The sequence below is a fragment of the Pristis pectinata genome, chromosome 6 (genome assembly GCF_009764475.1).
Source record: "Pristis pectinata isolate sPriPec2 chromosome 6, sPriPec2.1.pri, whole genome shotgun sequence".
In the NCBI taxonomy this organism is placed as follows: Eukaryota; Metazoa; Chordata; class Chondrichthyes; order Rhinopristiformes; family Pristidae; genus Pristis; species Pristis pectinata.
The window spans coordinates 57,413,691-57,425,980 of record NC_067410.1 but is presented as its reverse complement, the minus strand read 5'-3'; the positions used below and the strand labels follow the sequence as shown (position 1 = coordinate 57,425,980).

The 12,290-nt window shown below is 42.8% G+C and overlaps 1 protein-coding gene across 4 annotated transcripts in view; it reads left to right on the top strand.

The window, feature by feature from the left end:
• The window catches only part of farp2 (FERM, RhoGEF and pleckstrin domain protein 2), a 167,207-nt gene that overhangs the window by 94,046 nt on the left and 60,871 nt on the right, over positions 1 to 12,290 (top strand). For all 4 annotated transcript variants that reach the window (XR_007956466.1, XM_052017603.1, XM_052017602.1 and 1 more), the window contains exons 14-16: positions 2,807 to 2,991; positions 3,987 to 4,076; positions 8,799 to 8,932. Coding sequence is in view for 3 of the 4 variants with exons in the window: in XM_052017603.1 (XP_051873563.1) it covers positions 2,807 to 2,991; positions 3,987 to 4,076; positions 8,799 to 8,932 (409 nt within the window). In the remaining variant the exon portion in view is untranslated. The remainder of the gene's footprint in view (positions 1 to 2,806; positions 2,992 to 3,986; positions 4,077 to 8,798; positions 8,933 to 12,290) is intronic.

Below are 12,290 nucleotides of genomic sequence, written 5' to 3'. Positions count from 1 at the left end.
AGCAATGAAATCAGTAACAGAAAAAACAGCTGCATGTGAGCTAAAATTAAAACCCATGACTCATTTTTGCCCAGAACAATTACTTACAGGGCTTTAAGTTCTGTGAGTCTGAGGCTCCGTTTGGGAGAAGTAGGCTGGAATTTGAATTACTCGGGCTGTGGTGGCTTTGTTTTCAGTTGCTGCCATGGTTCCTCCTGGTTGCTCCTAAGGCATTGCCCCCATGAACACCAGAATGCAGCAGTCTGCAAGTTAATAGACTGCCCAAGATGAGGCCTTTTCTGGATTATTTTTTAAATGATCGACCTTGTGGGCAAGCATTTGTAAAACACTGGAGGTATTGCTATTCAGGGAAGAAATAGAGGGTAGTTGGTTTTAGGAAGGCTCTATGGGGTAATGGCAGTAGGGGTGAGGTGTTGATGACCTGAGTGTGATAACCCTGGGTTTGAGGGCTTGGAAATGCTATAGGGTGAAGTAGCGGGTATTTTGGGGTGTGAGCTTGGGAGGTGGCTTGAGTCTGCTGTGCCTTAGTTTGTGAATTGGCAAGTTTAGAATAAGGATCTGATGGTGTCTGTGGACAGAGTATTGATGTGGGATGGTGAGGACTGTGAGCAGAGAACCTGGCTGCATGGGGGCAGTGAAGATGTAGCTGGAGTATTGAAGAGACGGGACAACTTAAGGCGCACTTGGAGTATTGCTTGTGTGAAGACCAGGATGCGTGGCTGGCTTATGCGCATACTAAATTATGGCATGACAAATTAGGAATAGCCAACTGGCATTGGCTCAGAGATCAACGGAAGTGAAAATCCTGTGAGTAGTGGAATCGTAGACCTTGGCAAAAAGTCTGGGATCGTACAGCAAGTCCAATATGCTGCAGGGAAGGTAGAATTGGATTGACCACAAGATATCTTGGATGTTGGGAAAGGACTCTATGCAAGTCAAATCTGGTTCCACATTTTGTGGGATTGTTTAAATGATGACACCGAATTGTGTGGGGATAGGATATAACATCAAAAAATTCTTGCTTGGTTCATCCAATCAATTGAAAATTGTTCTGTTGACATTTCCTATGAAAAATTCACATGCCAAGATTCTCCTTTTGTTTTTGGTCTGTCATGCCAAAAGATTGCACTACATCAGGAGTTTTAATGTTAATGTTGTGATTTGCCTTTCACAGTCCCTGTCGTTTTATCATGGGGTGTTACATTTTCTCCCCAAGATCAGAGAAGTCCATAGACAACGGCATGCAGAAAGTAAACACATAGGTTATGTGTTTTGAAAACTGAAGGAAGCACATTAAGATGAGAGACAAGGGTGGCACATTGGCGCAGTTTGCAGAGCTGTTGCCTCAGAGTACCAGAGACCAGTGTTCAATCCCAACTTCTGTGTGGAGTTTGCATATTTGGTTTCCTCCCACATTCCAAAAACTTGCAGGGTAGTAGATTACTTGGCCTCTGTAAATTACCCCTAGTACACAGGTGAGAGGAGAATCTATGGGGATCTGAAGAGTACGTGGGAGTATATTTTTTAAAAAAATGGGGATAAATGTAGGATTAGTGTAAATGGGTTCATGATGGTTGACACAGACTCTGGGTTGAATGGCCTGTTCCATGCTATATCTCCCCTTGGTTCTGAGTCTGAAGAATAAGTACCACCTCATTTATCCAAGGAAGAAGCCATGACCTCATCAGTATAGCATCAACATTTGATTATCAATTTAGAATACATTAGAAAAGCAGGATCCAGGAATGTGAATGAAAATTAGTGACGGATAGATAAGATAAAATAAGATATCTTTATTAGTCACATGTATATCGAAACACAGTGAAATATATCTTTTGCGTAGAGCGTTCTGGGGGCAACCCACAAAGTTTATAAAGGATAGGATAAATAGGCTTTTTCCCAGGACAGAGGAGTCTAGAACTAGAGGGCACAGGTTTAAGATGAGAGGGGAGAAATTTAAAGGAGATCTGAGGGGTAAGTTTTTCCACACAAGGTGCTGGTTCTCTGGAACAAGCTGCCAGAGGAGGTGGTAGAGGCAGATACAATTATGTTTAAAAGGTATTTGGACAAGTACTCAGATAGGAAAGGCATAGAGCAATATGGGCCTAATGGGAGAAAATGTGATTAGCATAAATAGACATCACAGTTGGCATTGGTGAATTAGGCTGAAGTGGCCCATTTCTGTGCTGTGCGATTCTATGAGATAAAATATTTGTAACCAAGCTACCAGAGAAGACTATTAGAGGCAAAACTTTGGAGCTGCTTAGAATATGGAAGGGAGAGTAGACTTTAGACAAGGTGAGTTTCATTGAGGTGAGTAGCCTTTTCAATTCAATGTGCTTTGAAATGGTGTGCTTGGTTGTGACATTCCCTAAAATCTGGTAATCATTGCTGTTACAGTGCCAGCGACCTGGGTTCAATTCTGGCCACTGTCTGTAAGGAGTTTGTACGTTCTCCTCGTGTCTGCATGGGTTTCCTCTGCGTGCTCCGGTTTCCTCCCACATTCCAAAAGATGTATGGGTTAGGAGGTTGTGGGCATGCTATGTTGGTGCCGGAAGTGTGGCGACACTTACGGGCTGCCCCTAGAATACTACGCAAAAAAAGATGCATTTCACTGTGTGTTTCGATGTACATATGACTAATAAAGATATCTTGGAGTTGTACCGGCAGAGTAGATTTTAACCTGGGGGACATCCTCAATCTCTGAAACTTGTACAACTAACTCCCCATTGTATAAGTTAGCAGCTCCTTTATATTCAGTGTCTCTAAGATGTCCTATTTTATTTTTGTTTTCACTCTGTTTCAGGTGGTTTGGTTGACAGTCTTCAGCTATCCTCTCTTGCTACAAGGAGCACCCTCAATGTGTTGGTTCCTGGATCCCAGATGTCCAATCTGAATTTGCCCCTTCAGACTCCATCTCCATTGCAAAGCCCGATCCTCAGCGATGTCGGCAGTACGAGGGCAGATGATGAAGAAGAAGACCGTCGAAAGGTGAGATTGGGGACTGTTTTGCATGCTTATTATTTGGAAGATGCTTGTGCTGTGTGACTGATTCATTATTGGCCTGCAGAGCATGTTAAGCAAAAAGTTGCATCTATCATAGAGTGTTTCAGATCCCTGTAGGTTGTTCAGAGAGGAGATTTAAAGGTACCGCAAGCCCCAAAGTTTGAGACAAATCTCTTTCTCTGCATTAGAGAGAACAGGGAATATTTAGAAATGAGAAGACAAAATGAGAAGACAAAATGAGAGAGAAGATATTTCCATCTAGTAAATCAACTACATAGGAGCAATGTGAAGAACAGTGACCACATGGTGGCGCAGTTAATTGAGCTGCTGCCTCAGTTCCAGTGATCTGGTTTCGATCCCAACTTTGGGTACCGTCTATATGGACATTGTCCCTGTGACCACATGGGTTCCTCTGAATGCTCCACTTTCTTCCCATAACCCATAAATATGCAGGTTGATAGGTTAGATGACCACTGTAAATTGCCCCTCTGTGTAGGTTAATGGTAAACTGACTCAAAAGGAGAGTTGATGGGGTACAGGGAAATAGGAAGGGGAGGTATAGAAATGATAGGGTTGCTGTGCATGGACCTAGAGGCTGAATGGGCTCTTTTACTGTGGTAATAAGTAGGTATGTACCAACCAGATGCCTAGTGTGAAAAATTCATTCTAATTGTTTATGCAGGATCTTCCCTGATCAAAATCATTCTATCTTTGAATAATCTCTGCTCTCTCTAATAACTTCCATACTGCTGACTATGATGATTTGAGTGCTGACTCAAGTTTATGTTGAGATTGCCATGTTGACTTGATGATTTCCCAGCAATTCAAGCGCTTGTCTAGATACTTAAATGTTGTGAGAGTCTCTGCCTTCAGACCCACTAGACTTCCAACTGGGTGAAAAAATTCATCCTCGGATCCCCTCCACACCCCTTGTTCTGTATCCATAGCCCATCTTTAATGTCTGATTTTTTTTAATGCAGCGTTATCCAGCTGATAAGGCATTTTTTATTGCAAAGGAAATCCTGACTACAGAGAGGACCTATATGAAGGATTTGGAAGTCATCACTGTGGTGAGGGAATTCTGTAGTCTCTATCGCTAATTTCTGAAGTAATTCTGTGGTCTCTATCACTAATTTCTGAAGAGGATGATAATCCTCTTGCATCTTGATGCTTTGTTTATGGGTCTGACCTACTTATGACCCAGTTGGCCAGTTCCCCTTGGATCACACCCGTTCTTCTGGCCTGTTCCTGGGCTCAGTGTTGCCTTGGTTTTGACCCCAAGTGGCCTTGGTAGCCAGCAAGGTCCAAACCCCAGGCTTAGGAGCTGTCAACTCTGTGAATTAATGTGGGTCACTTTTGATTGTATTTTATGTCAGAAGACTGCACAGTATGGGCTGTGATCAGTTTTGGTGAGGGTAGAAGAGGTCTTCCAAAGTTAAACATTAAACTATTTGTAAATCTGCAAGGACCCAAATAATCTTGACTGCTGCATTTTAGCTTGCTGGAATTGGGTCTGGATCAGTTTTTGGGCTTTAATTTGCTGCACAACATCGGGATGCTTGTATAATGGTCTGCAGCAGTGTAACTAAGGCCTTGTAACGACAGCATTCCTATTGTGACACAAAGTCCAAATCTACCCCTTTGAGTTTTATTTTTATTATATAAAAGTCACTTATTGAACCAGAAGGTGTTTAAATGTGGAATGAAAGTATTTAAGCAAATATCTTAAAAGATTTTTTGATATTTAAATTGCTAGTTTAATGCAAATTCAGTGAAAATCAAAATTTTGCAGATGTTGGAAATCTGAAATAAAAAAAATGCTGGAAACACTCAACAGGTCAGGCAGCAGCTATGAAGAGAGAAACAGTTAATAACTGGGAAAGAGAAAAAAGCAACTTAGTTTTTAGTAAAGTATTTATGGGAGGGGTGGATTAGAAAAAAGGGAATATCTCTGACGGGGGAGACCAACTGACTTAAAGTGGCATTTAGAAGACCATTATGCTGCTTTGTCCGTGTTATGTGTAACGTTTTAGGTTGGAAACCCTTCACTAGAATTGGAAAGGAGATAAAGGTAATTTTAAGATGCAAAATCAATGGTAGTTGTATTTTCCTTTTTCTTTCACTCTCATTAAAATTCTAAATAAGCCTGGGGATTGGCAGGTAGAGCTAGAGCTTTAAATGACATGGAAGGGAAGTAAGCAGTGGAACTTGGTTTAGTTATATGCCTAAACTAGACTACTGACCTTCTGAGCAGAACAGGGGTGACACAGTGGTGCAGCTAGTGGAGCTGTTCCCTCCCGGCTCCAGAGACCCAGGTTTAATCCTGACCTCAGGCGCTGTCTGTGTGGAGTTTACGTGTTCTCCCTATGACCATGTGACTTTCCTCTGGGTGCACTGGTTACCTCCATGTCCCAAAGACGTGTGGGTTGGTATATGTTTATAACCCCTTGTATATTGGTGAGTGGTAAAATTTGGGAGGGGGAAGTTGGCCTGAAAGGGTGCAGAAAAGATGCACAGGAATGTTGCAGGGACTGGAGAGCTTGAGTTATGAGGAGACACTGGATAGGCTGGAACTGCTTTCCCTGGACTGAAGGAGGCTGAGGGGTGACCTTATAGAGATTTATAAAATTATGGGGCACAGAGATAGGGTAGATAGTCACGGTCTTTTTCCGAAGGTAAGGGAGTCCAAAACATAGGATTAAGGTGAGAGGGGAAAGATTTAAAAGAGACCTGAGGGGCAACTTTTTCACACAGAAGGTGGTGTGTATATGGTACGAGCTTCCAGAAGTAGTAGTAGAGACCGGTACAATTACAATGTTTAAAAGACATTTGGACAAGTTCGTGGATAGGAAAAGTTTAGAGGGATATAGGCCAAAAGAAAGGCAAATGGAATTAGTGTTGATAGGCATCTTGGTTGGCATAGATGAGTTGGGCCTGTTTCCATGCTGTTATAGTTATGAATCTCTGTGAATAATGGTAGTGTAGGGAGAATAAAATGCATTAGAACAGGATTAGTGCAAAAATGGGTGCTTCGTGGTCAGCATTGACTTAGTGGGCCGACTGGCCTGTTTCTGTGCTGTATCTCTCTTTAACTTTATGAGAACAGCTGTCTCTATTTCAGAACATCTGCCCCTTTAGCTCATTCTCGTCTCCAAGCAGGAGAGAATTTAAACAGGGAATCAGGACGGCTAAAAGTGGCCATGAAAGGTCCTTGGTGAGTAGGATTAAAGAGAATCCCAAGACATTTTATACATGCATTAAAAACAAGAGTAGCTAGGGAGAGGTTAGGACCTGTCATGGACAAAGGAGGGAATTTATGCCTGGAGCCAGAGGAAGTGGGTGAGGTACTAAATGAGTAATTCACATTGGTGTTCACCAAGGAGAAGGACATGAAGGATAGTGGATCGGTGGGGGGGGGCGGGGTGGTGGTATGTTGATAGTGAGGAGGAGGTGTTGGAACTCTCGACAAACATTAGGATGGATAAGTCCCCAGGGCCTGATAGGATCTTTCCCAGGTTATTAAGAGAGGAAATTGTTGGGGCTTTGACAGAGATCTTTGTATCTTCTTTAGCCACAGGTGAAGTCCCAGAGGACTGGAGAATAGCCAATGTTGTTGTTTTGTTTAAGAAGGGCCGTAGAGGCAAATCAGGAAGTGAAAGGCTGGTGAGCCTTGCATCTATGGTAGGAAAATTTTGGAGATGATTTTTAGGGGTGGGACCTACTCACATCTGGAAAAGCATAGACTTGTAGTCCGCATGGCTCGGTGCAGGAGAGGTCACGTCTTATAAACTTGTTTGGGTTTTTTGAGAAGGTGATGAAGATGATTAAGAAGGGCAGGGAAGTGGATGTTGTAAAGCTTTTGTAAAACTTTCAACAAAATCCCTCATGGTAGGCTGATCCAGGAGATTAAGGCATGAGGATCCATGGAGACTTGGTAGATTGCATTCAAAATTGGCTTGGCCATAGAAGACAGAGGATAGTGGTGGAAGGGTGCTATTCTGAGTAGGGGTCAGTATATATAGATAACTTGGATGAAAATGTAGGTGTATTGATTAGTAAGTTTCCAGGCGACATGAAAATTGGCGGAGTTGTGGATAATGGGGAATTTTGTCAAAGGATACAGCAGGATATAGGAGAAACAAAGGACCGCAGATGCTGGAATCCAGATGAAAAACATGATGATGGTGGAGGAACTCAGCAGTCCAGGCAGCATCCGTGGAGAAAAGCAGGCGGTCAATGTTTTGGGTCAGGATCCATATATAGGAGGGAAAATTAGCTCTTTTTTTCTACCTTTTTTTTCCTTTCTCAACTTGCCTTTGACCCATCCCCTCCTCCCCCACACCTGCCTATCACTATCTCTTACCTGTATCTACTTATCACCACCTTGTGCCCACCCTGCCTCCCCTCTTTTGTTCACCTATCACTGCTCTGCTTTTCCCTCATATATATTGAGCTTCCCCTTTTCCTATCTTCAGTCCTGAAAAAGGGTCCTGACCCGAAACATTGACCGCCTGCTTTTCCCCACGGATGCTGCCTGGCCTGCTGAGTTCCTCCACCATCATCATGTTTTTCATACAGGAGGATATAGACCAATTGGAGGTGGGTGGAGAAATGGCAGATGGAGTTTAATCTGGGCAAGCATGAGGTGTTTGCCCAGATTAAAGAGAAAGTATGCAGCAAATGGGAGGACCCTCAGGAGAATTGAAGTACAGAGGGACCTTGGAGTGCAAGTCGATGCCACTTTCAGGGAGCTAACGTGAGTAGATATGGTGCTAATGTCTATGTCATACTTGCCTCCATGGGTTAGGGTGTTGAGCATAAAAGTCAGGAGGTAGTGTTGCATCTGAATAAAATTTCGGTTAGGCCATATTTGGAGTATTACGTGCAGTTCTGGTTGTCGCATTACAGAAAAGACATGAAGGCTTTGGAGAGGGTGCAGAGGAGGTTCACCAGGATGTTGCCTGGATTAGAGAGTATTCGCTATAAAGAGAAGTTGGACAAACTTGGATTGTTTTCTCTGGAGCACTGAAGGCTGAGGAGCGACCTGATAAAAGTTTATAAAATTAAGAGAGACGTAGATAGTCGGTGTCTTTTCCCCAGGGTGTAAATGTCAAATACTAGAGAGCATAGCTTTATTGTGAGAGGGGGAAAGTTAAAGAGATTTATGAGGTGTTTTTTATTTTACACAGAGTGTGGCAGGTGCCTGGAACGGACTGCCAAGGGAGGTGGTGGAAGCAGATACAGTAGCAACATTTAACAGCCTTTTAGGCACGTGAATAGGCTGGGAATGGAGGGACATGGACCATGTGCAGGCAGCTGAGGTTAGTTTGGATTAGCGTCATGGTCAGCACAGATATTGTGGGCTGAGGGGCCTGTTCCTGTGCTGTACTATTCTATGTTCTATATAGTGCCTCACTTCAGGGAATTCAGCTCAAAATCCATGCATTGTGTGTGGAGTACTGCAGGACTGTGCAAGCTGTGACGTGATTCTAAAGAAGGGCAGGAAGTTCATTAACACTTAACTCTCACCCAGCAGAGTTAAAAACAAAACACTACAGATGCTGGCAATCTGAAATAAAAGCAGAATGTGCCAGAGATACTTGGTAATATCTATGAAGAGTTTCTGTCCCCAGATGTTGCTTCATCTGCTGAGTATTTCCAGCATTTTTCGTTTTCAGTTCTGTGTGAATGGCAGATTCCCTGGTTCTCATCAGAATACTTCTGTTAATTTTGGGTGTTTCTCCACTGCGAATGGCACTGCACTGATACTCATCTTTGTGTCTCATTCCCAGTGGTTTCGTAGTGCTGTTATCAAAGAGAATGCAATGCCAGAAGGGTTAATGACTCTGCTGTTTTCCAATATTGACCCTATTTATGAATTTCATCGGGGATTTCTGAAGGAAATTGAACAGAGGCTGGCTCTTTGGTGAGTTCCTTTGGTCCTTGTTGTATTCCAGTGCGACCACGTTTCTAATGCGGCCACATTCCTGACTGCACGTTGCACGATGCTGGACAGTACCCATGTCACAGAACTGTTAGGATTGTCCCACGAACAACACTTGCTTCAGATCTGTCTCTGTGCTTCACTTACTGACATCATACAGTATGTTGGTGCGCTTTGTGCATGGGACTGCTTTATAATGATTCAGATATTACTTCACACTGCCTCCTTGAACTATAGCTTTTATATTGCCACTATGGTTAGAGGATGATGTGTATATTAAAATAAGTACTGCTAGATTGGACAGATCAGAACAACAGGCCTGCCAGAAGTAGGTGCTGCTTCACTCCAGCAGCGATGAGCAATGTTGATGTGTCTTCGGCTTCCTGGAAATCCTTAAGGATCTAATCCTTTTGATTCTCTCCCTTGACTCCACAGAAGGTTCATACTCATTTCAAACAATGAGGAATAGCACATAAGATAAGTATTTTTATCTTAGGAGTATTTTGGGTATGTCTCAATGAAGAATTCAGAATGGCATGTCGGGAATAATAGCAGGCATCCCTAGAATAATAGCAGACGTCTCCAGATTTGAGATGCTAACCAGATGTATTACCAAACAGCTAAAAAAACCCCCCACAAAAAATGGGTTACATCGAAGCTATCTCCTGTCCTGTTTGTTCTTGAAGAGTGGTGGAAGATTTAAGAGAAAGGAATAAAAATGGGAACTGCTGGAAATACTCATCAGGTCAGGAAGCTTCTGTGGAGAGAGAAACACAACTAAATTTTAAGGACGATGATCTTTCATCAAAGCTAGGAAAGGTTAGAAACTAAACATATTTTATGTTGCAAAGACAAAACAAAGGAAACACCTGTGACAGGGTGGAGATCACAAGAAACTGAATGACACAATGCGGTGGTGCTGGCTGAGAGAGAGTGGGGAAGGCTGGAGGGGGTGTACGTAGAAGGAAATGAAAGAGAGAGAGAGAGAAGCTGCAAATAGTAGTTGCTAGAAATTTGAAATGAAAACATGCTGGAAATAATCAGCAGGTCAGGCAGCATCTGTGGAGAGAGGAAAAAGGTTCAAATTACAGGTTAATGACCATTCATCAGAACTGACTAGTAACGTGTCTAGTCAAAAGATGAAATGCTGTACCTGAAACTTGTGTTTATTTCCTCTCACTCATTTGTTCTTGTTCATTTCTTTCTATTTATGCTTGCAATTGAAACATCAACTGTGATTAACAAGTCCTTCACCACCCTCCCTCAGCCGCTACCATCACTACTCTACCCCTAATCCTATCGCAGACATTCCCTTTTATTCTTCCCGGCCACCATCACCGTCTCTTTAGTTTAAAACATGACTGATTTCTAACTTTTTCCAGTTCTGATGAAAGGTGGTCGACCTGAAATATAAGCCTTGCATCTGAGGTTTATATTTCAGGGTGATGACTGTCCAACCTGCTGATTATCCCCAGCGTTTCGTGCTTTTATTTCAGATTTCCAGAGTCTGCAGTTGTTGGCTTTTAAGTTAAAGAGAGGAGACAGCTCCAAGAACGTCCGCTTCTTCTCCGATGACGATGCACCGGTCAGAATTGAGGCTATTTGTTGATGATTGCACAATGTTTAATTCCATTTTTCCATCTCCTCACCAAATGAAGCAGCCCATGCCCACGTGCATCCAGACCTGGACAACATTCAGGCATGGGCTGATAAGTAAGGGGGTAAAGGGTTATGAGGAGAAGGCAGGAGTATGGGGTTGGAAAAAAAATCAGCTATGAAATCACAAAGGAAGTTGGGTAATGAGTGACTCATTTCCTAACACCCCAAGGCCTTTCCCCCATCTATAACTCACATCAGGAATGTGGAGCAACAAACAATCTGCTGGAAGAACTTAGTGAGTCAAGCTGCATCTGTGGGAGAAAAGGAATTGTTGACATTTCGGGTTGAAACCTTGCATCAGGACTGAGAGTGGAGAGGTGAGATGGCTGGTATAAAGGGAAGGAGAGTGGCGAGTGACCCTTTCTTACTACTCCCGTTCTCCTCTTTATATTGGCCATCTCTCCTCTCCACTCTTAGTCCCAATGCAGGTTTTCAACCCGAGACATCGACAATTCCTTTACCCCCACAGATGCAGCTTGATCTGCTGAGTTCTTCTCGCAGAATATTTGTTGCTCTAGATTTCAGCATCTACAGTCTCTTCATCAGAAGTGTGGTGGAACACTCTCTCCTCTAGCCTGGATGAGCAAACCTCCAACAGCACTCAAGATGTTCGACACCATCCAAGACAAAACAACTCATTTGATTGACAACCCATCCACTACAGTAAACATTCATACCCCCCATCTACAAACTGCACTGTAGTTACACTTTTGGGCTACTCCCACAGCACCTGCCATACCTGTGGCTTCTACCACCAAAAAGGACCAGGGAACACAACTCCCTGAAAATCCACCTTCATGTTAACTGCCGCCAACACAGGTTTCTAGGGAGATTTGTTCAAGTGTTGATTGTGTGAAGAAGTTCTTTTGGGGGAAATCAGTCTCAGATTTTATGTATTGGCACATTTAGCTCTTTCCACATGTGTAAGGTTTACCTTTTCAATGATGCCAATATTTTCACCTCTGCAAGCTGGCCCTTCAGTTGTGTTCATTCAAGGATGAACAGTCCCAATATCTTGCAATTTTCCTCACTGTACACCACTCTGACTTGGAGATTTGTAGCCGTTCCTTCGTCATTATAGGCTCTAGGTCTGGGAACTCCCTACCCACCAATACTTGGGTAGTACTTTCACCACAAGGAATACAGCAGAGGGAGATTAAAAAGAAATCATTCCGTGTTGCTGTCCACTTTCAAAGCAAAGTACTTCAAGGCACAAATGGCAGAGAGTAAGAGACAAAGGAACAAATGGCTCCAGTAATGGAGTGATGCCCAAATTTAGAGAAGGTTTAGTGAAGGAATCATATTTCAATATCCAGGATACGATGAGCTACAGAAAGGAGTTGGGTAGAATTTGTAAACAAAATGTGGTGTTTATTTTTAACCTTGGCATACTAAGCCACAGATGTTTAAAAACAAACAATGATGAAATAAGCTGTTAAAGCTTAAAGGGTACCCTTGAGAGACAAGCTAAAGACTGCAAGACTGATCCCTATAGGTGGACAAACGGTGAGGAAATATTGACACTCTTCAGCCTTGACCAAAGGCAATTTAAGACTCAGCTCATAGAGGTAAAGTAGGAGTGTTATGAAAAAAATAAGCCAAAGCTGATGTAGAGAGAGTCAGAGGTTCAACGTAATAATATCTAGGACTGACTGGCCAAGAAGAAATTCTTCCTACAATC